Source organism: Alligator mississippiensis, chromosome 2 (assembly GCF_030867095.1).
Source record: "Alligator mississippiensis isolate rAllMis1 chromosome 2, rAllMis1, whole genome shotgun sequence".
Classification (NCBI taxonomy): domain Eukaryota; kingdom Metazoa; phylum Chordata; order Crocodylia; family Alligatoridae; genus Alligator; species Alligator mississippiensis.
In genome coordinates, this window is record NC_081825.1 from 241941952 (window position 1) to 241967518 (window position 25567).

Consider the following 25567-nt stretch of genomic DNA (forward strand, 5'->3'; position numbering starts at 1 on the left):
AGTACTGTACAAATTACAGAAAATGATAATTTCACCCTCTCCACACTCGAAATAGGTTTTGTCTCTTAATGATCAGTCTTTAAAACCTGTATTATAATAATTAAAAAAAATACACTTAAAGAGAACACTACCATTAATTCAAAACAGTACATCCTAAATGCTTATGAGAGACAACCTCTGTAGGTGAAGAAAAAAATAATATAATTTTAAACGGACGAATACAGTCTGATCTTACTAACCCTTACTCAGCAAAATTCTCCCATGAGCGTTTTACAGTCTATATATGACAGCCTAGATGCCCTTTGGGAAATTGTCAATCAAACGTAGGCTCATGGAACAAAACAGAATCCTGACCTATTTCTCTGTTTGTTGTCTTTAAAGAAGTAGATAAATGTTGAACTGCTGGGGGACAAAAGGGCAAAATTGGATGCTTCCTCAGAGCACTAAGGGAAATTGGCAGCATGGTTCTATTGGCTTTGTTCTCTTATTCTTTTATTTTGATTGCGTGTCTTAGGACCCATCCCCTACAAGGTATTGAACACCAAGAACAGTTGCAGTACAATAAGAAATGAGTGTGTTCAAGATCTCTGAGGCTCAAATCTCTATAATTTTTAAATTTATAATAAGCTATAGCAACACTGTTAATACTAAAATTATGTGTTCTGGTGTGAATGCTATCAGTCAGAGATTTCTTAGGGTGATAGCTTGTCTTACTCTTATCCCAACCATGCAGTTGATCCAAAAAAGATCTCACCCTAAAATCCTTGCCCCTCTCCTAATTCCTGGACAGTCATGGCTACAGCATGACTCTAAGACTACCAATGGTATTGAAGTCATACTTGGAGCAAATGGTTACTGGAGAAAATCCACTATTCTCCTCTGCCAAATAGGGATGATATATGAGGAAGATGTTAAATTTATTTCAGTAAGTCTCAGTCCTGTAGACATTTAGGTACTATACACACTGTGGGTGATCATAAGACACAGTCAAGCCTCTGTGTGAATGTTCAGATGTTAAGGGCTCCAAGTGCTATAGAAATGCAAGCCACTTACCGGTGTGCTAAATGACCTGGGGGAATCAGAAATTTTAATAAAGCTAATTAAAGACACCTGGGATACTTTTTAAACCCATGACTAATATTTAACTGGAGTTTTCAGTCAGACAAATGGGATTCCTTTAAAGCTATAACCAATTTGGGGGATTCTAGATCTAGTCTTTACATATGCAAAGCTCCCATTAGAGTCCAAGCAAGGAGTGCATCATCAGGCCCAAAACGTTAAATGCTGTTGCAAGGTAACACTGTTCAAAGATAACACGTCATTGTAGAAAGCTACTCTATTAAATAAGTACCCAAAGTAACTTAAGTACTGTTAAGTACCCAAAGAACCTTGTCTGCCTCTGTTAAGTAATGAGCCTGATCCTGAAAGGTGCAGAGAGCCTCTGGCCAAGGGCTGAGCAATTTCAGTCCCCATTAATAAGTATTAATGTTTGTTGTACACAACCAAGAATTGTGCTAAGCATTTTTAGGGCCTGATCCTTTATCCACTGAAAACAACAAGAGCTTTTTCATTATCTTTGAGTACTAGATTTTTTTTCAGAAGTAAAGAGGGAGAAATCCTTTTTTAAACTTGCTATAAAAATTCTACTTTCTGGAAAAACTCTGAAGAATGGGGTCAGTTTCCCAAAGAAAGTGTGATGCTATAACAAATCCCTCAGACTAGGGAAGGAAAAAATAAAAAAGGAGGGAAAAGAATTTAAGAAGAGTGGGAAATGGCATGTAATACCCTGACATACACATGTCTACTGAAGTTACAGTATTTCCTTCAACAAGTTGCTTTTAGGCTCATTCCTGAGGTTACAGAACTAGTTGAAGAGAAACATAGAATGGACTATACAAACTTACATTTTCCAAGTTGAAAACAAAAAGGAGGGGCCATATCTTAGGTCCCATTTGGGAGGGGGGAGAGAGAGTGACAAAATGCCTTCTTGGAACAAAATGAATGGGTTTCCAAGGGGATTTCCATGATCTGGGAAGAAAAACGTGTTTTGGCTTTGGTGTCAGAAAAATTTAAAGGGACAGGACCCCAAGGATGACTATGAAGAATACATTTTAAAATGTAGCCCCTTTCAAGGAAAAATATTGCCCTTTCAAGGAAATGTAGCCCCTCTCAAGGAACAAAAAATCAACATATAGATATGAGGGGTTTTTTTCTTTTTTTTTCCGAATAACTTAACTGTAAGCTTAGCTCAGTTCCTAATGTGTAATTTTTTTTTCTATCAGTTCAACCCTAAAAACGCTGCAGTCAAAATGTAGGCCTGACTCCCTTGGAAGTGGATGGAGGGTTAGCCCCTGAGGATTTCAGAAGGAGGATCAAAACCTAGTCTGTTCTTATGCCTTATAAAGCACCATTAAAAAAGGGTTATTGAACTGATAGAAGTAACTTGGAGATGTTGCTAATACATGTCAAAACAACACTACTGTCCAGTTGTGCACTCAGCAGTGGTTCAGGCCCCCCTGAAAATCATGACATGGGCTAAAAATAATTATCAGCTTTAAAACAAAAGAAGTATAGTCTATTTTATTTATCTTCAAATTTACCTTCATTTTTTGAGCCATTAAGCTGCACCTGTGGAAGCTCTTCCCTCCAGCCATGAAGACTAGAAACTTACCGCTTTAAAGCAAAAGCTGACATCATGCAATTGCTTGATTCAAGTAGAAAGCCATCTCTGCTGAGATTCAGGCATCCACACATGCAGAGCAGCTTGTAGGATCCAGGCTTTAGAATACAATTTATTTTGCAATTATTTAATGTGGGCAATAGTATCAACACTTTTTTGTCAGTAAATTAAGCAGTAATGTCACTGAAGACATGTAGGGAATAGATATAGCTGGCAAATAAATAAAAAGCCATTTGTCCCACCACTTATTTGAGCATTCCAGCAGTCTAACACTGAATGATTGTTCTTCATTAATTGCAATGGGATGTTGTGATATTTTTTTGCTATATATGTCACTGAGAGACTATCACAAGTGATTCTGGATAACCCTTCTTAAATAAACATGCTCTCTCTCTCTCTCTCTCTCTATCTATATATATATCTATATATATATATAGATATATATATATATAGATATATATATATAAAAGCAGAAATTACTGGCAAAGCATCAACACTGGGGGCTCCAGTTCCTAAGTAAGGAGCCTTTCTCTGCTATTGTAGCAGCTCATTATTAGCAGAATGCAATAAGGTCGCTGGTATAACTTGCCCTCAGTTCACAATTTTCCATTTCAGACACACTGTCTCTGTCTTGGTTTCGGTCTATTTACTCGGAGCCATTTCTTAACAATGTCTAATTTCCTCAAGGAATCCTTCTGAGTCCAGTCTCTCAGAAAGGCTGCCATATCTTTTTTTTTTTTAATCACTGAAAGGCACAAATCTCCTTCCTGAATTCTATAACCATCTAGCCTGATTATATACATGGATTCCAGTTACCATACATTTCTGCACAGCAGGGATTCCCAAAGTGCAGCCTCGGGGGATATAAAATGTGGCTTCTAACTGCTTTCACCTGCAGAATGAAGACAAAGCCCATCAGTTACAGTTTTTATTGCTAATGAATCCAACCAACGAGAAATTTTTATTTATGATGGAGGATACAATCTGTTGAAATGGGAGTGCGTTTGTTTCCTATTTATAGCAATGCAGATGCAAATTAGATGCAACCTCGGGTGTCTGGAAGTTTACCAGTGTCTAACCATTCATTTTACAAAGTTTATACCTCTCTAATAAGAGAGAGCTTTACATCCCTCCAGTTCCCCAAATATCAAAGGTAGAAAATTAGGCTTAATTAAATTAAGATTCAGCAATTCATTGAAAATAAATGTGGTTTTTTTTGTCATTTGTTAAGGATATACTAGCTACGTACACGTGCACAGAACAAGATCAACCTTTAATTTGGCAAATAAAAGAATAAGGATTGGACTTTGGAACTGGAGCTGTAAATAAATGTGTATTTTGGAGAGGATGCATGTTATTAGCGAATGGATCTGGCAATGCCAGTTATAAATATCCCCTCAAAAATCAATGTGACACTGGAGTATTTAACTAAAGAGGGTCACAGGACCCAGTCGGGGGAATGTTATATGAAGATCCCACAGTACTTGCCTCACCTTTCTGGTAATCAGTTTTGAATCTAACCTCTCCCCTGAGTTTAGATTACAAACCTCAATAACTCTGTGGCAGACTTGACAGCAATTAACATTACTCAGCTGCCAGCTGGGTTTTAAAAATCCCTTCCAAGTGATCTTGTTACCTTGGTTTTAGAGACAGCATGACACAGTGTCATTCTGTGTCTAAGAGCTTTACTCCTGCACCTCTAAAGTCAGTGGGAGTTTTACTGTTGACTTCAATGGAAGCAGGATAAGACTCCAAGAAAGCAATTCTAGAGTCAGATAAAAACAATAGTAGTTACCCAAACCCCAGCATATTTTCCTACCTTGTATTCTTATGAGGTGGCTTCTACAGGAAGACCTCTTAAGAGCCTTCCCTCCCATATTAAGCCCTGTTATTCCTCCTGCTTATCTGTTTTTTTGCATATTAGCACATTTCCATTCAGGGAGATGACACATAGTGCTGTATTTCAGTGCTTCTTTGACCCTAATAGTGGAGCTCTTGGACTTCAAAAGCCTATAGAAGTCACCAAAGCCTTTTAAAACAAACAAAACAATGTTTTTGTTTGAAAATAACTAGCTGCTGCTGGAGGAAGTCTCATATCAGCTTCAAGCCTTCCAACAGCTTCCCAGGGCATCTTACAATGGCTGTTCTGGCAGAGTCAGAACCACTGGCCCAGAAGAGAGGGCAACACTGTGCATACCCCTACTGGGTTCTAGGCACAATGGTGTTTGAATAGCAAGACTAGATGAATTTGAACCTGAAAATCTCTCTCTTATGCAGTCTTTTATTGTTGCTCTTATTTCTTTCCTTCACACAGCATTGGACACTGCTGTACTCTAGCCATATTTTTCTACTTTGGGAGCAAAGTAGAAAATGAGAGTTCAATAAAGGTCCTTTCTTATGCTGAGCTGAGTTCAAGAATAACAAAAAATTGGCTCCCAAATCCTATCCTTAACTACAAAATGCTACTAAAAGGATACATTATCTCTCTAGCAGATCTGTCCCAAAACAAATGGGGTCAAAGGTGTTCTAGAGCAGGGGTAGGCAACGTTTTTTGGCTGGAGTGCCAGAAAAAACACAATGTCTACCTTGGAAGGTGCAGGAGTGCCAACATGCCGGAGTTCGGAGCAGCTGTTTGCAGCCTCCTGGCTGCAGTCGGCCCAAGGAGCCTGGTCTGCTTGCAGCAGTGCTTGCAGCCTCCCAGCAGCCTGCTGGAAGCAGCCTGGGCTCTATGGCTGGCAGCAGCTGCTTAATGCCCAGGCTGGCAGTGGTGTGCCAAGCAAAATGACCTTGCATGCCATGATCAGCACATGTGCTGGGGGTTGCTGACCCCTGCTCTAGAGGATCTTTTAATCATCTTTTCTCTCCAAGAATCTGCATCTTGTTCTTACTGGAGATTTTGAATTCTCTAAAGTAGGCATCTGCTGCAGAATGCAAGTGACAGGCCAAAAATGCTCTAGATGCTTTGTAGTTGGGGAGATTTCACTGGCAGTCCATTCCATCAGGACTTAGAACTGATTCTCAAAGTTGCTAAGCACTTAGTTTAAGTACACACATTCAGAAAGCCTGAGGCTGAATTGATTCAGTCTTTGCAAGTTAGTCTAAGCTGCAGAGATTAAACTGAGAAGCAAGTGAACAGACATTCACTTTTGATTCAGAAAACGCAGCCACATGACTGCAGTGGCTCAAGCCAAAAGCCGGGGTGTGCTAGAACATGGCTGCCAGCCACTGCCAAAAGGAAGGGATGGAAACTCCAGGCTTTTCACCCCTTCCTGCGCTAGCTGAGGGGGTGTGGTCACGCCCCGTTCTCTGCTAGAGGGAGGGAGGCAACAGCCTGGGAGGGACTGCCCCCTCCAGGCAAACCCCGGCTGGGGTCTGGAGCCTAGGACTTAAAGCACTGGCCCTGGGTACAGACTCATCCCTTTACATGAAGCCATAAGGGGCAGTGGTGCCTGCAGGCAGCATGACAAGGGGTAGCTCTGGGAACACTGGAAAACTTGGACTTGTCAGAGAAACTCCCACTCTGTTTGGATGGGACAGTGATGGGGCAGGGAGAAGGTGGTCTAAGACATGATGGGGCAGCAGTGGGGGGGGTAGAAAGAGGTCTCATACACAGCGGGGCAGCAACAGTGTATGAGATGGTGGGGTGGGGGAGAAGGGGTGCTTAGGCACAACAGGGCAGCAATGGGGAGAGGAGCTCAGGCAGTGATGGAGTGGGGGAAGGGAGGCTTAGACATGACAGGGCAGTGTGTGTGTGTGGGTGGGGGTGGTCTCGTATGGGTGAGTCCTTCCCTGTCCCTCCCACTGCCCAGGCAGAGAGCCCCAAGGTGACTGCTGGGCGCTTGGGGCCAGCTCCACCCTGGAGCAGGGCTGGTAGCGAGGCCATGCCATAAGAGCTACATCATGCGCATTGGGGGCCATGCCCACCCACCTGCTCGCAGCACCTGGCTGGCAGCATCCATTGCCTCTCAGAAGCAGCCCTGGACCAGCAGCTCCCCCAGGCACCTGCAGCCCCGCACCTATCTGTGCTTGCCCAGGAACCACTTCTGAACCAGTTGGTTGAGCATGGCGGCGGCAGCATAGAGAGGTGCTTGCAGCGGTAGTGGGCCCACAGCTTGTGGCACAGGCAGCAGTGGTAGTAACTGTGGCCACGTGGTGCTATTATCAGCTTGTTCAAAAAGCCCTGGCAGCCGCAGGAGCGCAACGGGCCCCATGTCCCACCACTGGCCTCAGGCCAGCCCCGGCTGCGGCCCCAGCACAGCCCATGGCACAGGGAATAGCGCAACCCACAAGGGCAGCCTGGCAACCTGAGGCACAACACGACTGAGTAGGTCTCCAGCACTTCCTTGAGGCAGCTGCCTACCACCAACAGTTCCCCATGGCTCTAGCAGCTCCTGTTCTCTCTCTCTCTCCACTTCCCTGCAGTGAGAGGCAACAGCCTGGGATGGACTGCCTCCTTCCCCCCACCCCCTCCAGGGCCTGGGAAGTGGGGGGCAGTCCCTCCCAGGCTGTTGGCTCCCTGCTTCATGCCCCCACCCCCTCCAATCTAGAAACAGCCTGGCAGGGGCTGCTATGTCCCTGCTAAGCAAACCCCAGCTAGGGTCCCATATTAGTGGGAGAGGGGATTTAAACCCTTGTCCCTCCTCTCTGCCTGAGCCTGCCAGGTGGCACCTCCACTCCAGTGGAGAAAAGTCTGGCAGGGGCTGTTCTTCTCCCCCACTCCTGCAACCCAACTGTGGTCCCCTGCCAGGTCTCCCACCCCCACTGTCTTGTCAGCCAGCCCTCACTGCCCCGGCACAGCCCAGCCCGGGGCTGCAAAGCATGTTGGGATGCTGGGGGACTGTGATTTAGCTTGAACCAGGATGGGGTCTAGAACAGAAGTTTCATAAACCAGTTTGACCTAGATTAGTTAAGTGTGATAACTACATGTTTGTCTTAAACCAGTTACAGCCATTTTGAAACTGGTTTATGTGCACTGAACTGCTGTTGTTGCAGGTTTAAACCAGTTTCTGATCACTTAAATGGGTTTGTGTGTAACTTCTGTCCCTAGCTTTACGGCACCAACTAAGTCCAAAAGTAGCTGTGACCATTAAGCACTACTGAAGTCAGGCCTAAGTTGGTTGGATATGATGAAGTACATCAAACCACACTCCATCCAGTGTTGAAGTACTAGCCTTGATGCCTGGGCCTCACTTGTTCATAAGAATGGGGATGATAACACTTAGGCATGTTTTATATATTGTTTAATTCATAGTTTCATAGTTGGTAGGGTCAGAAGGGACCTGAGCAGATCATCAAGTCCTACCCCCTGCCATGGCAGGAATAAGTACTGGGGTCAAACAACCCCAGCAAGGTGTTCGTCTAACCTCCTCTTAAAGACCCCCAAGGTAGGAGCCAGCACCACTTCTCTTGGAAGTTGGTTCCAGATCCTAGCCGCCCTGACTGTGAAGTAGCGCCTCCTGATGTCTAGTCTGAATCTACCCTCTGCCAGCTTGTGACCGTTATTTCTAGTCACTCCTGGTACTGCTTGGGGGAACAGGGACTCCCCCAATGCCTGCTGGTCCCCTCTGACTAGTTTGTAACAGGCCACTAGATCCCCCCTCAGCCTTCTCTTGTGGAGGCTGAACAGGTTCAGGTCCCTTAGCCTCTCCTTGTAGGGCCTGCCTTGCTGGTCTCTGATCATATGAGTGGCCTTCCTCTGGACCCGCTCCAAGTAGTCCACATCCCTCCTGAAGTGCAGCGCCCAGAACTGGACGCAGTACTCCAACTGCAGCCTGACCAGTGTCGCATAGAGGGGGAGGATCACCTCCTTGGACCTGCTCGAGATGCATCTGTGGATGCATAACAAGGTGTGGTTGGCCTTCCCGACCACGTCCCCACACTGTCAGTCCATGTTCATTTTGGCATCAATAATGACTCCAAGATCCTTTTCTGCCTCTGTGCTGATGAGAAGGGAGTTCCCCAGCCTGTAGGTATGCTGCTGGTTCTTCCTCCCCAGGTGCAGCACCTTGCACTTGTCAGTGTTGAAACCCATCCTGTTCTCATCCGCCCACCCCTGTAACCTGTCTAGGTCCAATTGCAGCCTATTCCTCCCTTCTAGCATGCTTACATCTCCCCACATCTTAGTGTCATCAGCAAATTTGAATAGGGTGCTTTTTACCCCTTGTCCAAGTCGCTGATGAAGATGTTGAACAGCGCGGGTCTGAGGACCGAGCCCTGGGGGACCCCACTGCCCACATCCCTCTAGGCAGAAAATGACCCATCCACCACCATTCTCTGGATGCGGCCGTCCAGCTAGTTAGCGACCCATTTAACTAGGTGTTGACGCCACAGTCCCCTAGTTTTTTAATGAGAATGGGGTGGGAGACAGTGTCGAAGGCCTTCCTGAAGTCCAGAAAGACTACATCCACTGCTACCCCTGCGTCTAAGGATTTTGTGACTTGGTCATAGAAGGCCACCAGGTTGGCCTCGGGTGACAGTAAGGGGCTATTGTCATAGGACTGGAGAACCGGCTTTTACAACAGGTTTTTCACTTTCAAACTTACAAAGCAGGCATAAAAATAAAGGGCTTGCTGACACAAGAAGTGTCCTGACAGCCTCAACAGAGCCCAGAGAGATGCAGTGGTGCTTTTGGAAGGCCAGGGAACATCATTTATATATCAATTAGACTGCATTGCTCTACTTCTGGGACCTTGACATACTTAGAGAAAATAAGTACTTCCCCTCCTCCGTCCCCGCTCCCCCCGAGAAATCCCGATCACTTTTCTCCCCATCCACTTTCCCGTGCAAGGCCCCCTCGATTGCGCGCACGGAGGTTTGTGGCAGGCAGCTAGCGCGGGACCCCGGAGCGGCTCCGCTGGCTCATGGCCGCCCCCTCCTCCCCGCTTGGCCTCTACGCTAAGGGATTCCCTCGCGGCCTCTGCTTGTCGGACCGCGGGCCCGGGGCTTGCCGCGGCCGCTCGCCCGCCCACGCTCCGCCCGTCGCGGCTGCAGTCCCGAGCCGGCCTGGCCCCGCCCCCGCCTGCCCCGTGGCGAGGCCGGCACTCGCCTGGGTCCCGGAGCAGCGGTCCCTAAAGCCCTTCCTGCCCTGCCCTGACTGGCTGGCCGCCTGGCGGGACGTCACGGGGGGCGGGGCCGCTATCAGCTGTTCGGGGGATGCCAGGAAGCCGCTGTATTTTGGAAACAATGAGGCGCGGCGCTGCCTGAGGCTGCACCCGGGGCCTGCCCGCTCCGGCCGCAGGTGAGTGCCGGCCCGCCCGGTCCTGCTGCCGCCTCCCCGGGCCGGGCTGTCATCGCCGCCGGGGCAGGGGCTGCAGCACCAGGCTCAAAGGGGCTGCGGGTCGCGGGCAGAAGATGGGGGCGAGCTGGGTGGGAGGACACTTGTGCCTGCTGCTTTTTCTGCTGCCTCTGGGCCGGTCCCGGGCAGAAGCTGAGCTGGGCAGGTGGCAGCAATCTGTGCCACGGGCCCAGGGGTCAGGCAGGGACTGGCAGGGCTCAGGAGCTGTGCCTGCATCTGGGAGGTTTGCAGCTGACTGCCGAGGACAGGCATGAACTTCAGTCTCCCCAGCCCTGGCACGGGAAACTCCAGGTCTCTCCATGCCAGCAGGGAGTAGCCCACTCCATGTAGTCTGCAGATCTTGTTTTTCATTATGCTCCTCTTCCCCACCCCAGCATTTGTTTCATTATGCCCCTTTCCCCCTCCTTTTTTATTTTTTGGCCTCTCTTGGCCTTTGGGGTCTTTCTTCTGTGAGCTAACCAACCTCATACTGGTGGGGCATAGGGGGATGACATCTCTCTTCAAACTCAGCTTAGCTGTGCCTTCAAACGTAACTAGCAGAGTCACTGGACTCCTGGAGACTAAAAGAGAAAAATGCTTATTAGGGAACTTTGTGTAGTTCATCTCTTGCCTGAAGGGGCAGCCCACAAAGTTATTGTTGTGCTACATCCTTTCGCGAGTTCAGCTGCAGTGGGTTGAACAATCTGGTCAGATCAGGCTCTTCTTCCACCAGATAAAAGCATATTTGTGTTGTCCTCATTTGTTCCTAAGAATATCTCACTTCATCAAGGCTTTTGTAACTGCGCTCATCACCATGGTATCTGTGCACCTCCCAAAAGGTTTATTTAAGGCTAAAAAAAACACCTCTGTTGCAGCTTCTTTAACTGATGAGATCATTTCCTTATTGTTAGATTCAGGCACATTGTTGTGGGGGAAAAATGTTTTTGCCCTTTTGCCTCCTTAGCAGTAAGTAAACTTATTTGCCACATTACTGACAAAGTAATAAGTCAGGTGCCTGCCATAGGCAGGGGTTTAAAATGAGTGATTTGAAAGAAATTAATGATCATAAGGGAAAAAATAGCTTTTGGAGTGGTGGCAGCTAATGTGCGTTGAAATAAATGCTTTGGACTACATAGAGCACAAAGTATTTCTGTAACATGGTGCCTTGTACACACAGTGCTGAATGCTTGCCATGTTGCAAGTCGTAGTAACACCCAATAATCCAGATAATGGGAAGATTTCTACTATTGAGTCTGTTCAGGAATTTAAAGTTCCTTTTTTAAAAAAAACAAACCCAAACATTTATTATATTGAAATCCTCCACATGAATGTTACTTTATAGTAGGTCAGCCCAGAAGGAGAAGGAAATGAAGAGTTAAAGGAATTTGGTAGTCCTAAACTTAGACCAGCCAGCTTTGTTGTGGGAAGCTAGCTTGCACGTGTATGCTGAACCCTCCCTCTGTTTTTCCTGCCTGCTCTGTTCTCAAAAATAGGCATGAATTGTAGCATATGAGAATTTCACTGCCAATGCACTAGCTTTCTTAGGCAGCAGGTTTTCTTTTTTCTCATGAAAGATGCACTAGGCAAATTGTATGCATATGTTTTTTCACTGCTATAAACAACCCTGATTTGTTTGCATGTCCCAGTTGAGAAATTATGATAGTCTGTGTTTGTTGGTAAGATTTCCTTTGAAAAGGGCTAAAAGATTTTATTTCAGAGTGCTGAAAGTAAGTGTCTGGACTTGTCAACCTTGACATTTTCATTTTAGAGTCCAGAAGAAATATCTGTTGGGCTAAGATTTTTTTAAGATCTTAGCCAAACAGGCTGGGATGTGAACCAGAATTTCCTGCTGCTGTTAAGGCCCTTCTGTTAAATGTTTAGTTTACCTGATAAGCCTTCTAGCTTGGGTTTGGGTTGGTCACATTTTAAGTTATTTCATGAATATTTATAGATCTATGTGTTCAATTCTAATTCTATTAGGAGTTGTATTGTTTCTTGAGGAACAGATATTTTTGTGCTGTTTTATCTCTGTAACTCCTTTAATTGGATTAAATTAAATTAAATACCAGGTTTATATTTATATGGGGGTGGGCTTGAGGGACCTGTTGAATCCAGTCTTATAAAATTCCTATTAACATCTCCTTCAGGGCTGGGATTCCCTTTACTAGTCTTCCATCCTGTTAAATGCTTCGTAAACCAGAGCAAAGGAAGAGGCTCAGAAGAATTGAATTACACTTCCTTGTTGGAACTGGGTGGAAATCCTGGAGATGGATCTCTTAGGAGACTGTCTTCAAATTGGGTTAGATGCCAAGGTAATAGTAAGGGACTCCTGGCTTTTGTCAAACTTTCCTCTACTTATCACATGTTCACAAGGAACTCTGAAATGGCTATTTTATTTTTACCTAACCTCTTTGGCTGGTGTTAGGTTGGGAATATCACTGGTATATGTAAAACCCCCACTTCAGACCCTGAAACTAAATATGCCTCTGACTTCTCTAATTCTACATGGGTCTAAAGGAATGGTGTTGACCACAGATTTTACAACAGGGAAGTGGGCATGCAATAGTGGGATTATTAAATTTGGGCACTTCTTTGCTTAGGCTGAGGGTAGGGAATAAGGTAACTGGGAGGGAAACTTGGGTTATAATTAGTGGAAGAATCTTACAGAACATTGGCAGAAGCAGCTTCATCAACTTTTTGCAAATCTTTGGATATTTAGTTCTCTTAAAGCCCTAGCTGCTGTAGTCCTGTGATTACTATAGTATCTGTTGTTAAAATATGGTTAATGAAGGTGCCAACTCTTTTGGTCACAAATTAAAGTGAGAAAATGTTGATTGAGTGGATCTAAAAGTTCAGAACCAGAAGGCAAATAAGAACTCCAGAATGGAATGGGTGGCTGCAGAGGCAGGAGGGGCACCGTGAGGGACTGGCATGATTTTCAAAACAATGGCCTTATGCTCCCCTGTGATTTTAGGGAATGAGACTGGGGACATTATTCCTGTGACCAATCAATGAATTTTAAGACTTTGAACCATAGGTGGAGCTTTAGACACATGCTGACTTCAGAGCTCTCTGTTCAAGGCCTGCAGAACTTGATCACAGACTTCAACTATTATTTTATTACTCATCTTTCCAGTCCATGTAGACTGGTCTTCAGTTCTTGAAAAGTAAGACTTTGGGAGAGCAGGGAGAACTGTGTATTCCTTACTGGCGAGTATTCCTCTTGGAGAGACTTTATGCTATTCTGCAATCTGTCTGTGTCTTAGCTCTTTTCTCAAATGTTTGTCTATTTCAGGAAAAATGGATCCCTCCAGCTACCTGGAAGAAGACTATTCCAGCCTGGATGGGCTGGATGATGACGTGTTTCACTCTGATGACTTTGGACTCGCAGGTCAGCCTGGTGAGATGACCTCTACTGGCATTTTCACACAGAACCAGTCCTACAGCTGCCTTTTGGGGAGATTTCAACTTTTCCCGCTCACTCACTGCTGTGGTCCTGGCAGCAGGCATGCTGAGCAGCAGGATAAGGCAACTCAAACACTCAGCCCATCCTCTTCCAGTCAGGATGTAATGTTGCCTTATGGAGTCACTGAAGAGCCCCAGAGACTCTTCTATGGTAAGAGACCTCCAGAGTCACTAGCTTTGCAGCAGGGAAAGTGCCCCTCTAGCACTTTCTCTCTTTCCTCCAGCCCAACCAGACAGCAGAGGGTTACTTACTGCTGTTATACTCCCTGACAAAAGATTTTTTCCTTTGTTTCTCATCGTTGCTTGCTCAATGAAGGATCTATCCTCTTGCTCATTGCTTCTGCCATTCTTTATGCACCTATGCCTTTTAAATGCTATTATACTACAGTTGAGTTAATTCTAATACTTAAGTGCAGTTGTAAAGCTGCAGGCAGTAGAGTTTGGTGGAGTGTTTCCTTCACTTAAAAGTACTTTTTCTTCCCCTTGACTGCAAAGTATTAATTCCCTCCAATCTATGTGCTACTTATATGAATCTTCCCATGTCTTTGGGACTGCCTAGGAGTTCTCAGTGCAGAGGGGGGAAGTACAAAGACTTCAGTGTTGTAGGCCTGATTTTTGAGTTCTTTGTAGAGGGAGAATATTGGGTGGGGAGGGGAAATAAACATGATCAAATATTTTTTCTATGGTAACTGACAGGTTACCAGGTCTCTACGATTTAATTTTGGTTAAAGCTGAATAAGAGATGCATCATTCTTAAACTTCATTCAGGTAAAAAATACAATCCATGCTAACAGTCACATTCTTCCTGTGGCTTCTCACATGCAGTATTTGTTGAAATGGAGCCATGCGTTTGTATCCGGTTGGCCCTAAATGCTGGGTATCATGGCAAGCCTGACTTGGAAGTTGCAGTGAGGGTTAATGCAATGAGATTATTGTGTTGCAGAGGCATATACGTGTTGGGTAATTGTAATATTGTAATTGGAAAGAAAATCCCAGTACTTGACTGAATTATAAACAACCCTGATCCATGCACGAGATACTTTTCCTGCTGGCCATTTGGTTATGAGAGAGAACATAACACTTTATGCTCGATTAATATAAATCTACTTGGAAAACCAAGTAAATGTTTTACTGACTACTTAGAATGAATATTCATTGTTTAGGCTGCAGATGTTAGACTTCAGCCTGTATTGCATATGCAGGATAACATGCATGTTTTTTCCATCATGATGTGCAATAAGGGAACCAAACTTTACCTTGGCAGTTTTCACTGCTGAGCTTTTTCCTCTCTCATGTTTTTCAGGGAACGTTGGGTACCGTTTACGTGTTCCCCCAGTTGGCTTTGCGCTGAGTCCACACCTCCAAGAGGAACATCAGGAAGGTCACCAAGAAGTACGTGCTGAGGTCCAAATTGCACGGAAATTACAGTGTATTGCAGACCAGTTCCACCGGCTCCACGTACAAAGGGTAAGCTGTTTTTGTAGGAGACTGGGATTTTGTTATCCCAGTGTGGCACTCTGTGAACATTTGGATCAGATGAATTTTCCTCTTCTTGTTTTCTATGGACAGTTATTGTTCTTGTTGATTATTCAGAATACATATAGGTCACACTGGAGTTGCTAAAGCAGTGGTTCTCAAACAGGATGCTGGGGTACCCTGGGGTACCACCAGATCCTTTGAAGGGTGCCCCTGAGGTATGAGGAGATAAGCAGAGAAGTGCAGACTGAGGCTTGTCCTTGCTTGGATGATCCCCTGACCCCAACTTCCCAGACCCTCTGTAAGTAGGTAAGCACTGTTATATATAAATTAGATTTTTGAAATTGAGTGCTTTTTAATTCATATGGTATAGAGGGGTGCCTTGAATCCAGTGAGGGGTGTCTTGAGTCCAAAAAGGTAGAGAACCACTATGCTACAGTCTTTGCTGTGAGAGAGTGCTTTTCAATGCCTGTCATATTTGTGGCACTGTATGACACTATCAGGTCTCAAAACCTCATCTCATGTTCTTGCTTGGTTTTTAAAAAATATAATGACAAAAACTTATCTTTAAAATCCTGCAGTTGTCCTTTCCTTCCTTCCCTGCCTCTAATCTCTATTAAATAGAAAAGAAGTGGAACTCCCTGATCACCCGAAGTTATAGGATAGACCTAGGCTAGGGTGACCTTCCCTTTGATATGTAGGCCCAACAGGCAGAGTGCACAGGCTCCAGTGTGTGCTTGCCTCATCTTGCTCTTGAAGAAACTCCATCTTATCAAGGAGGGCTACAGGCTAGGACCTATATGCAGGGATGGGCAATTATTTGTGCTGGAGGGCCACTTAACAAGTTCTGGTGAGCTGTTGGCAGCTGGGGGTGGTGGCAGTGGGGAGATGCCAATTGATCCTATCTGGGCCATTGCCAAGAGCTTGAGGAAGGGCTGCACCCTGCTCCACTTTGTCACAGCTGGGGTTGGGCCATGCAGCCTGCAGACTCCTCAGACCATCTCTCTCCTTCTCTCCCGCTGCCCCGTTTCCTGTTGGTGCTGCCTAGTCCTGGCACCATGGCTGCTGTCAGCCAGGTCCGCACAAGATGGAGCGTGATGCACTGTGCCAAGTAGCCGTGTCATCTGCCTGCTACAATGAGCTGCTGTCACTTCACTACACTGGGAAAGTTGGAGGTAGCTGCCCCAGGTCAATCCCCCTTGCAGCCAGCATGGACTCACCTCCTGGCAGCACCACAGTTGCAGCAGCTCATCGCAGCAGGCAGGCAGCATGGCTGCTCGGCACGCTGTGTTGTGCCCCATCCCATGCAGGCCTGGCTGTGGTGGCCATGGTGCCAAGACTGTGCGCAGCTGCAGCACCAACAGGAAGCCAAGAGGGGGCACGAATGTGGGGGAGGGGGAGGGTGGCAGAGGAGTCTACACACTGCACGGCCAAGCCCTGGATGTGGCACAGCAGAGCAGTGTGAGGCACAGCCCTCCCTCCTCAGGCTTTGAGCAGTGGTTGGCAGTCTGGATTGAATTAATTGGCAGGCCGGATACAGTCCACAGGCCAGATTTTGCTAACCAATGACCTACAGCAACTCTTCTGCAAGCTTCAGAGGATGATAGACTGTTTCCCTCACCCTAGAGCAGCAGTTCTCAGTCTGTGGTATGGGTACCTCCAGTGGTACACAGACAACCGGTCAATGGTATGCGTTAACTTACTTATTATAATTACTTTATATGACAAAAATTTACTGGTGGTACTTAAGGTTGTACCGTTTTAAACTGGTGGCATGCAATCTGTCAGAGTTTGGGAACCACTGCGCTAGAGCACTTTCAGTTGCATTCAAGTTAGGAGGGGGACTTGGCTCTTGGACAGACGTTGGTATGGCTCCAAGTTGGGCAAAGATTGGATTGCCTTCAGTTCGTGAAGATAAGGACGTTTTGGAACTCTTCCTTTTGCAGTCCTGCTGCTTGAACATGAATTATTCTAGACAAATAAACCGGAGGCCTGTTCAATGTTGCTATCTAGACTCTGAGGTGGCATTCTGAGCCTTCAGAAATAACCAGCTTCTGACTGAATTCTCTATTATGCAGTGTATGTTGGTTTGGTTTTTTGTTGGGGTTTTTGGGGGGGGGAGCGGGGGGGGGGGGGCGGCTTGTGAATGGCACCTTTTCACAATCTGCCCCTGAAGCCACACTCATGTTAGCTTTCCCATTGCTTTGAAAAGCTAGCTACAATCTTTGTTGCCCAGAATCCTAAAGGGAAGCAGTAGAACTGGTTGTAACTCGACCCTTTCCATCTGGGGAGTGTAGCTATCCGATGTCTGTCTGGGAAATGCATCCAAGAATGCTATCTCCACCCCCCTCGAAAAAAGCCCAACAAAGAAACCTTGGCCTGTCCCCTCCCTGCTCCTCTTCCCCCAGGCAAGAAGCATGCTTTTGGTCTGCAGTGGCGCTGAACACCACGCGAATGACTGCAGTGCAAGGCAGGCGTGTGGGGACTGACAACCCAGGAGAATTGAATTGCATGTCAGCCAAGCATGTGGGAGAGTTAGTAAACAAAAGCATCTGCCTGCACTACCAGCTCAGGCAACCAGCAGAGGCAGAGCTCTTGTGTCTTTGTTTGAACTGGGAAGGCAAAGAGTTGAACAGGTCTCTCATTTACAAACATTTAAAAGAGTAGACCAAATACAAGCATGAAATAGTTTAGCAGTGGTTTTCCACAGCTTGGCCCCAAGATAGTTATCAGCTTTTAGGACTGTCAAAGGATTTTCTTTGTGAGGGACATATGGAGACCTCATGTTATCGTACAGCTGTGCCTTGGACCAGTGAGACTTTTATTGTCATATGTATGCCAGCGCATTCACCTCTTGCCCTGCACAGAGGATTTCCCATGGCTGTCGGCACAAATCACACACACAAAAAAAGAGGGTCCTATGCAGGAGCTCACTGCTGCAAGCTATTCCAGAATCAGTCTGGAGATGCACCAACTGTTTTACAGTGGGCTGTGGTTTGTTCTTGAGTAGTGGAAGGGGCAGTCTGTAAAATTTAGAAACCTATACTGTGACTTGTATGGAAGATGTCTGTCTCGGTGTGGTACCAAGCAGCAGTGGATGCTCCTTTCCAACTACTTTGAGAATTTGGTCACAACCCACTAATTCCTGGATGGTATCAGGAAGCAATTCAGTATGCCACAAAGTAACAGCCACGCTGTTGTACCCTCCCTAAGGACTGGCAGAAAGTAGGACTAGTTCCGAGGAACTATTCCTCAAACCACTCTGTAAGATTTGAGAGAATTTATGAAGTGTTTGGTGCATGAGTCCACAAAATCAATGCATATTGCCACACTAAAATGACTTCCAATACTAGAGGGCCTGTCATTCAGACCTTTTATGGTTTTATTTGGTAGTGGTATGTTACAATAAAATATAATTATAATAAACTTTTTATCTTTATTCTTAGTGCACTGTCAATACACTAATGCACCATTATGTAACACTCAGTGGACTTAATATTTGAAAAACATTTTAAAAGATAACTAATTACTATAACTATTCCCTGCAAGAGTCCTGAATTTTTGAGTAACAGAGCCTGCTAGGGTTGGTCCCTTTGCAAAGTTGGCATGTCCAAGAGCCCAGGTAGTTCTCTTTCCTTTTTGTATACCCACAGTGCCCCTCATCAGTTTGCACTAACCAGAAGCTATGGAGCCTCACTCAACCCCAAACCCCACACCATGGGGCAGGAAGACGGAAGGAGCAGCCAAAACAACTTTGTGATTAGGAGAGAATTTTGCTTCTGCTCTGGGCCACTAGACTTGGATGGAACATAAATGGAGACTTTAGGACAGAGCATAAATGAGATGCTGGGTGCTTGCCGGTGTGGTAAAAAGTTTCTGTGTGAGCTCATGGAACACACAAGCCTGAGGTGACAGAGCTTGTGTCATGCTGAGACCCAAATCTCTCCAGTTCTGCATTTTTTTTCTCAGTATGTTAAGTCTTTGGAATACTCATCAACTTCCAGCTGAACTGACTCTGAACAGGCTACAGTTTTGTGGAAATCAGTTTATTCCATCTTTTTCCCCAACTAATAAGGTCACTTTACAGAAGGTGAAATTGTCCCTTTAAGGGTAAAGGAGCAGTAGCCCAGGACAATTCTGGGCTCTAATCCAAGTGGAGCCACTGACTTGCTGCATGACCTCAGACAAGTCGCTTGACCTCTTTGTGCTTCAATCAACCCAGCTGGAAAACTTTGGTTTAAAAAAAGCAGAACCTCAATGAGAACCAGATGCTGAATCAGAGCTGAGCTTTCTTGGGTAAATAAGTGCATTGCAAACAACAACAAAGCACCCTTCAGACACATCAGAAATCCCGCAGCTGATTTGGACGTGCCGACCATGTTCAAAAAGTACTGAAACTCAGCAATACAAAATCTCAATTTATTTCTACATTTCTGGAAATTCCCCAGTCAGTTCAGCAGATAATCTCTTGATGCAAGTATAAGAAAAGAGGGATTGACCTGAGCATTATACCTTGAGGGCTCAATTTATACAAGTTACGGGAAGTCTTCTGGAAATGGACCACTTCACCAGTGTAATGGCAAAATAATTCTTCCCTCTTCCTCCTGGAAACTTTCCACTTGAAAGTGAAACTTGTCACATAGCTTCCATTGTAGAGTGAAATCTTGATGCCTCCTTTCAAATGCTTGGGCTTATCCAGTAGTGAGCCCAAGTATGTAGTCCAAACCAATCTAGTGGGGGCTGTGGACACAGGACAGTGGCCAGTATTTACTCATCCTTTCCCACAACCCACTTGCTTCATTGTCTTATGCCATTATGAAGAAAATTGGTCGGGTTTTTCCCCCAACAAAATTTTTTTTTTGTCAAGAAGCACTAATTCTAAGAAACCAAAATTGTTTGCAGGAGAAAGTCGATCTTGATAACTTTCTTCCCTTTAAAAGTACTTTGGAAAAGTTTCCAGATGGTCTAATCATAGAAGTAGGGTCGGAAGGGACCTTGTAGATCTTCAGGTCCAACCCCCTGCCTGGGCAGGAGAGAAACTGGGCTCAAATGACCCCAGCCAGGTAGGCATCAAGCCGCTTCTTAAAGACCCCCAGGGTAGGAGCCAGCACCACTTCCCTTGGAAGTCGGTTCCAGATCCTAGCTGCCCTGACTGTGAAGTAGTTCCTATGGATGTCTAATCTAAACCTATTCTCCAACAACTTGTGGCCATTATTCCTTGTTATCCCGGGGGGCGCTAGGGGAAACAAGGTCTCCCCCAACCCCTTCTGGTCCCCCCTAGTGAGTTCATAGACGATCACTAGGTCCCCCCTCAGCCTTCTCTTGTGAAAGCTGAACAGGTTCAGGTCCCGTAGCCTCTCATTGTAGGGTCGGCCCTGCTGTCCCCGGATCATGCGGGTGGCTGTCCTCTGGACCCTCTCAATGTTGTCCACATTCCTCTTGAAGTGGGGTGCCTGGAACTGGACACAGTACTCCAGCTGTGGCCTGACCAGTGTTGCGTAGAGGGGGAGGATCACCTCCTTGGACCTACTTGAGATGCAACTGTGGATACACGATAGGGCCCTGCCGACCGTGACCTCGCATTGTCGGCCCATGTTCATCTTGGAATCAGCAATGACTCCAAAATCCCTTTCTACCTCCATGCTCTCAAGAAGGGAGTTTCCCATCTTATAAGTGTGCTGCTGGTTACTACTGCCCAAGTGCAGCACCCTGCACTTGTCAGTATTGAAACGCATCCTGTTTTTGTTAGCCCACCCCTGCAACCTATCCAGGTCTTGCTGCAGTCTTTCCCTCCCTGCTAATGTGCCCACCTCACCCCAAATTTTGGTATTATCAGCAAATTTGAACAGGTTGCTTTTCACCCCATCGTCCAAATCTCTGATAAAGAAATTGAACAGCGCGGGCCCAAGGACCAAGCTCTGGGGGACTCCGCTGCCCACTTCTCCCCAGGTTGAATATGACCCATCCACCACCACCCTGAGTACGACCCTTCAGCCAATTTGCAATCCATGTCCTTGTTGAGACATTCTAAACAAAAGTTGTATTTTTTGTGTTTTACCTTTGTTTTACCTTGAAACGACTGTTTGTTTTGTTTTGAAATGACTTAATACAGTGATTCTCAAGAAGTTCGCTATGGCATCCTGAGGTACCTAGAGATTCTTTCAAGGGCGCTACAGAGAACCACACAATGTTAGCACTGTTAGGTGTACAAACATGTTTCACAAGATAAACCTCAAGATTTCAAACAAGGAAAAAGAAAGATATGTTGAACACCGTGCTGTGGGGTGCTAACCACTGCCAGTGGCAATTTGTGGAGCCCTGGGGCACCAGCTACACCTGTCCTTTTGGTTCCTTCAGGCTAACGAGGAACTTCAGGATCCCAGTACGGGGATACCTTCTGTAACATCACTCTGACAGAATAGGTAACTATTTACAATATTTATTATATACAAGGTATATACCTATTAAATTGTATTCAGGTATTTACATACATACATATATTTATATTTGTACACATACATTGCTATCTATTCTAAGGTTTAATTCATAACTCAACTTACTGGATAAAACTAATGAACTCAAGGCTTATAGATATATATAACTTGGTAATAACATATGTACTCTTATAGGTAGGTGATCGCACCCTCCATAAGTCTGATGTAGACACCCGAAATAACAGTCTTTTGGTTGACACTGATGTGTCTTGATGTCACCTTAGTTCAGGTCTGGGTGCGATGGGAGCTCCCTCGATGGTTCTCCTGATGATGGCTGGTGCCTACGCTTGGCTTCCCATAATACATAAACAACCTCCTCCCCACGTCACCCCTTCCTTCCTGCCACTCAGAAAGGGCTGGTGGGTCTACTATCCTGGTTGCTCACTCCCTTGGGGCCCCCCACGTGTCCACTGCGAGAGGAATGGGCTATGGCCATTCACCAACTCCCAGCCCCAGCTGCTTCCCCTCCAGTCAGAGCCGGGGCTCACCTCCGGGCTCTGCTCGCTTCCCTCAGTCGCCGCTCTGGTCCCCCGGTGAGATCTCTGCAGTCTCCTCACAGTGATTTGTCCTTCCCTCTGCTCTTAGCTGTCCCCAACGGCCCACCTTCTGCACCAGACCCTGGCAGCTACCCATTCTGGCTGCAGAACCATTTCCTGGGCCTGAAAGCACAATTGCTCCAGGCCTTTTGTTCTGGTGTCCTCAGGGGGGCAAAAAAATCTCCCGGGCTCAGCCTGGCTTTGGCTCATCATGGGACAGTCCCTACAGGTGAGTGTCCCTTCTGTTACAGTCCATTACATACTTTTTTTGCAATTTCTTAGTTGGTCTAATAAAAGGTATTATCTCTGAACCAAGAGTTTTAAAGCATTTCTTTTTGTCTCAGACCAACGCGGTTACCAAATACATCACTGAAAGATTTCAAACAGGAATTCATAGTGATAAAAACCTTCTGATCTGACCTGTTCTTTCTGAGTTCTTTGCAACAGAAGAATTGCTCTATTCTTTTTTCTGTAATCAAAAAATGAATGAAAACCTAAGACCTGGCATTTTGAGAGGTCTGTTGCATCTAACGAAGGGTGCATTGAGTCTAAAAAAGTTGAGGCCACTGACTTAATAGGCAAAACAATTAAAAGGTCACAATTGAAAGAAAAAGTTTATGAAATTTCCAGTGTTGGCTTGACACAGCCAAGGTTGGGTTTTTTTTCAAGATCTTCAGTCAGATGGATTGCAAATTAGCTGAAGGGTTGTACTCAAAGGGTGGTGGTGGACGGGTCATATTCGACCTGGGGGGAAGTGGGCAGTGGAGTCCCCCAGGGCTCGGTCCTTGGGCCCGCACTGTTCAATTTCTTTATCAGAGATTTGGACGATGGGTTGAAAAGCAACCTGTACAAATTTGCTGACGATACCAAAATTTGGGGTGAGGTGGGCACGCTAGTAGGGTGGGAAAGACTGCAGCAAGACCCGGATAGGTTGCAGGGGTGGGCTAACAAAAACAGGATGCGTTTCAATACTGACAAGTGCAGGGTGCTGCGCTTGGGCAGTAGTAACCAGCAGCACACTTATAAGATGGGAAACTTCCTTCTTGAGAGCACGGAGGCAGAAAGGGATCTTGGAGTCATCGTTGACTCCAAGATGATCATGGGCCGACAATGCGAGGTCACGGTCGGCAGGGCTAACCAGACCTTATCGTGTATCCACAGTTGCATCTCAAGTAGGTCCAAGGAGGTGATCCTCCCCCTCTACGCAACACTGGTCAGGTCACAGCTGGAATATTGTGTCCAGTTCTGGGCGCCCCACTTCAAGAGGAATGTGGACAACATTGAGAGGGTCCAGAGGAGGGCCACCCGCATGTTCCAGGGACAGCAGGGCCGACCCTACAATGAGAGGCTACGGGACCTAAACCTGTTCAGCCTTCACAAGAGAAGGCTGAGGGGGGATCTGGTGACTGTCTATAAACTCACTAGGGGGGACCAGAAGGGTTTGGGGGAGACCTTGTTTCCCCTAGCGCCCCCTGGGATAACAAGGAATAACGGCCACAAGTTGTTAGAGAGTAGGTTTAGATTAGACATCCATAGGAACTACTTCACAGTTAGGGCGGCTAGGATCTGGCACCAACTTCCAAGGGAAGTGGTGCTGGCTCCTACCCTGGGGGTCTTTAAGAAGCAGCTCGATGCCTACCTGGCTGGGGTCATATGAGCCCAGTTTTCCTCCTGCCCAGGCAGGGGGTCGGACTTGAAGATCTAGAAGGTCCCTTCTGACCCTACTTCTATGATTCTATGATTCAGTTTACAGACATATTCATTATTTTATTTTTTCATTCTGACTTTGTTGGGTGGGAAAAGGCAGGGGTGGGGAAATGTCCATCTCAGGAAAGGAAAGTGTCCTGTATGGCTCTGCTTGCTGGTGAAACAAAGTGGAAAGTAAGGAACAGCCTGGCCACAAGGCAAAATGCAGGTTCTCAAGGATTAGCCTGGAATGGAAAAGGCCTGTGGAATCTGCTGGGGAAACTTGGAACAACATTGAGATGCAGCCTAAGAATTTGGTCTCCCTCAGTAAAGGATGAAGTGTGACAACAGTGTCGGTGTCAGGACATGCATTGCTTCATAGTAGGGGCCAGCAACTTGTAGGTCAGATTTGGCATGCAAAGCTCTAAACCAGTCCATGTTTTACTAAGGGCGCACTGATTCCCCAGCCATTTGATCAGGCTGCTTTTTGTTAATGATGCACCCATTGCCTCCACTGCTACAGCCACCTCCCACAGCCCATATGGAGGGCTGCTGTCTCTTGCTGCAGCCTCTGCTCACTGTCACTGAAGTGGCCAGAGGGGAATGGTGGCTTGCGAAGGTGGCTGGGTTGTAAGGTGCAGCCCACATTTTACAAAAGGTTGCTAACCCCTGCTTTGAAGCATCCCTTGCATTGCTGCAGCCTTGTTCTGACACAAGGAACTTACAACCCATTTTGAGCCACTGTAGAATCTGAACATCCTTCAGAAACTTCTAGCAGTAACTTCGTCTTGAAGACTTGAGCCCCCTCCCTACCCCCAAGCAAGTCAACGTTTTGCATTGCCACACTGTGGTGTCTAAGATACTGCAGTTTATTCTATAATCAAATGGAAGTACTATCCTATTTTTATAGATGGGGAAGTTGAAACTTGCTCAAGGTTTCCCAGTAAAAGAGGAGCAGAGCAGTTGATAGGACATAAGTCCTGGCTCCAGTTCCCAGCTCTGCTAACATAATGCCATCTATTTGTAAGAGTAAGGATAGATTTGGGTTGATTCTTTGTTGAGAAATGTATGTATGTATTGCCCAGACTTCATGGAAGGCAGACAGTGAAACGGTTGAATTGGGGATTGCTCCACACTCTGATAGTAGACGCTGAACAAGACTGTTCTAACCTGTCATTGTCTTTTCAGTAGCTATCCTTGCCAGCAGCAAGTTTGGTTTATTTAAAAACAACATTATATTTTCCTCTCTGCTTTACGCTATTCTTTTAAAGCTGCGGGGCTTTCATTAACCCTGATTAGGCAGCATGATGTAACACGGCCTCAGGTGTCGACAGGGAGCTGCACCTTTGGCAGCACAATGAGAGGTCTCTGGAGCAGAGCTGAGCCTCACTGGATGTCTTATGACTTTCAAGAGTTAGTGAGAAGGAAAAGTTTCAGAGAGACTGTGCGTGAGAGATGGATCAGCTCAGCAGTGTTTGCTCTGTGGCTGGCTCTGTTTATATCACTGTCTATATTTAGCTTGTGAGTCACCAGAACTGCTGACAAGAGGCTGAATTACCCACAGGCTCCAGCACTGCACCTGACTGCTTGCCTTTGTGTGTTCCCAATAGGGTGGGGGTGTATGTAGCTCTGCTCGAAAACCGCTCCAGTTCAATCTCTCCTTGGGTATTTTTCCTGCAGGAGATCTGCAAGTGTCACTTAAAGCAAAAGCCAAGATGAATATAAATCTCCAAGAACAGGGAGACGGGTCATTCCTGCCCTCCCATGAGATATAGAAACTCCTCTGAAACTTCACCCTTCATGGAGAAGGGATTGATTTAGCATCAAGATCAGGAGGACCTTCCTGGCTACTAGAGCCAAGGTCTTTTTTTTTTGGTTGACATTGCTCACAGTTCTAGAGCACGGGTTAAAGAAAACTTCTGACAACAAACACCGCAGCAGTATGAGACGCTTTGTT

The 25567-nt window shown here is 46.1% G+C and overlaps 1 protein-coding gene across 6 annotated transcripts in view; it reads left to right on the forward strand.

The window, feature by feature from the left end:
* BMF (Bcl2 modifying factor) overlaps positions 1–25567 on the forward strand; it is a 73599-nt gene that overhangs the window by 34275 nt on the left and 13757 nt on the right. For 2 of the 6 annotated variants that reach the window (XM_019496542.2, XM_059723001.1), the window contains exons 2-3: positions 13249–13569; positions 14722–14885. In XM_019496542.2, the coding sequence (XP_019352087.1) occupies positions 13254–13569; positions 14722–14885 (480 nt within the window). In that variant the 5' untranslated portion in view covers positions 13249–13253. Of the gene's footprint in view, positions 1–9698; positions 9918–12100; positions 12266–13051; positions 13121–13248; positions 13570–14721; positions 14886–15011; positions 15204–25567 lie in introns of those variants that run through there. The other 4 variants (XR_002093201.2, XM_059723000.1, XM_006260686.4 and 1 more) reach the window with 4 other exon arrangements.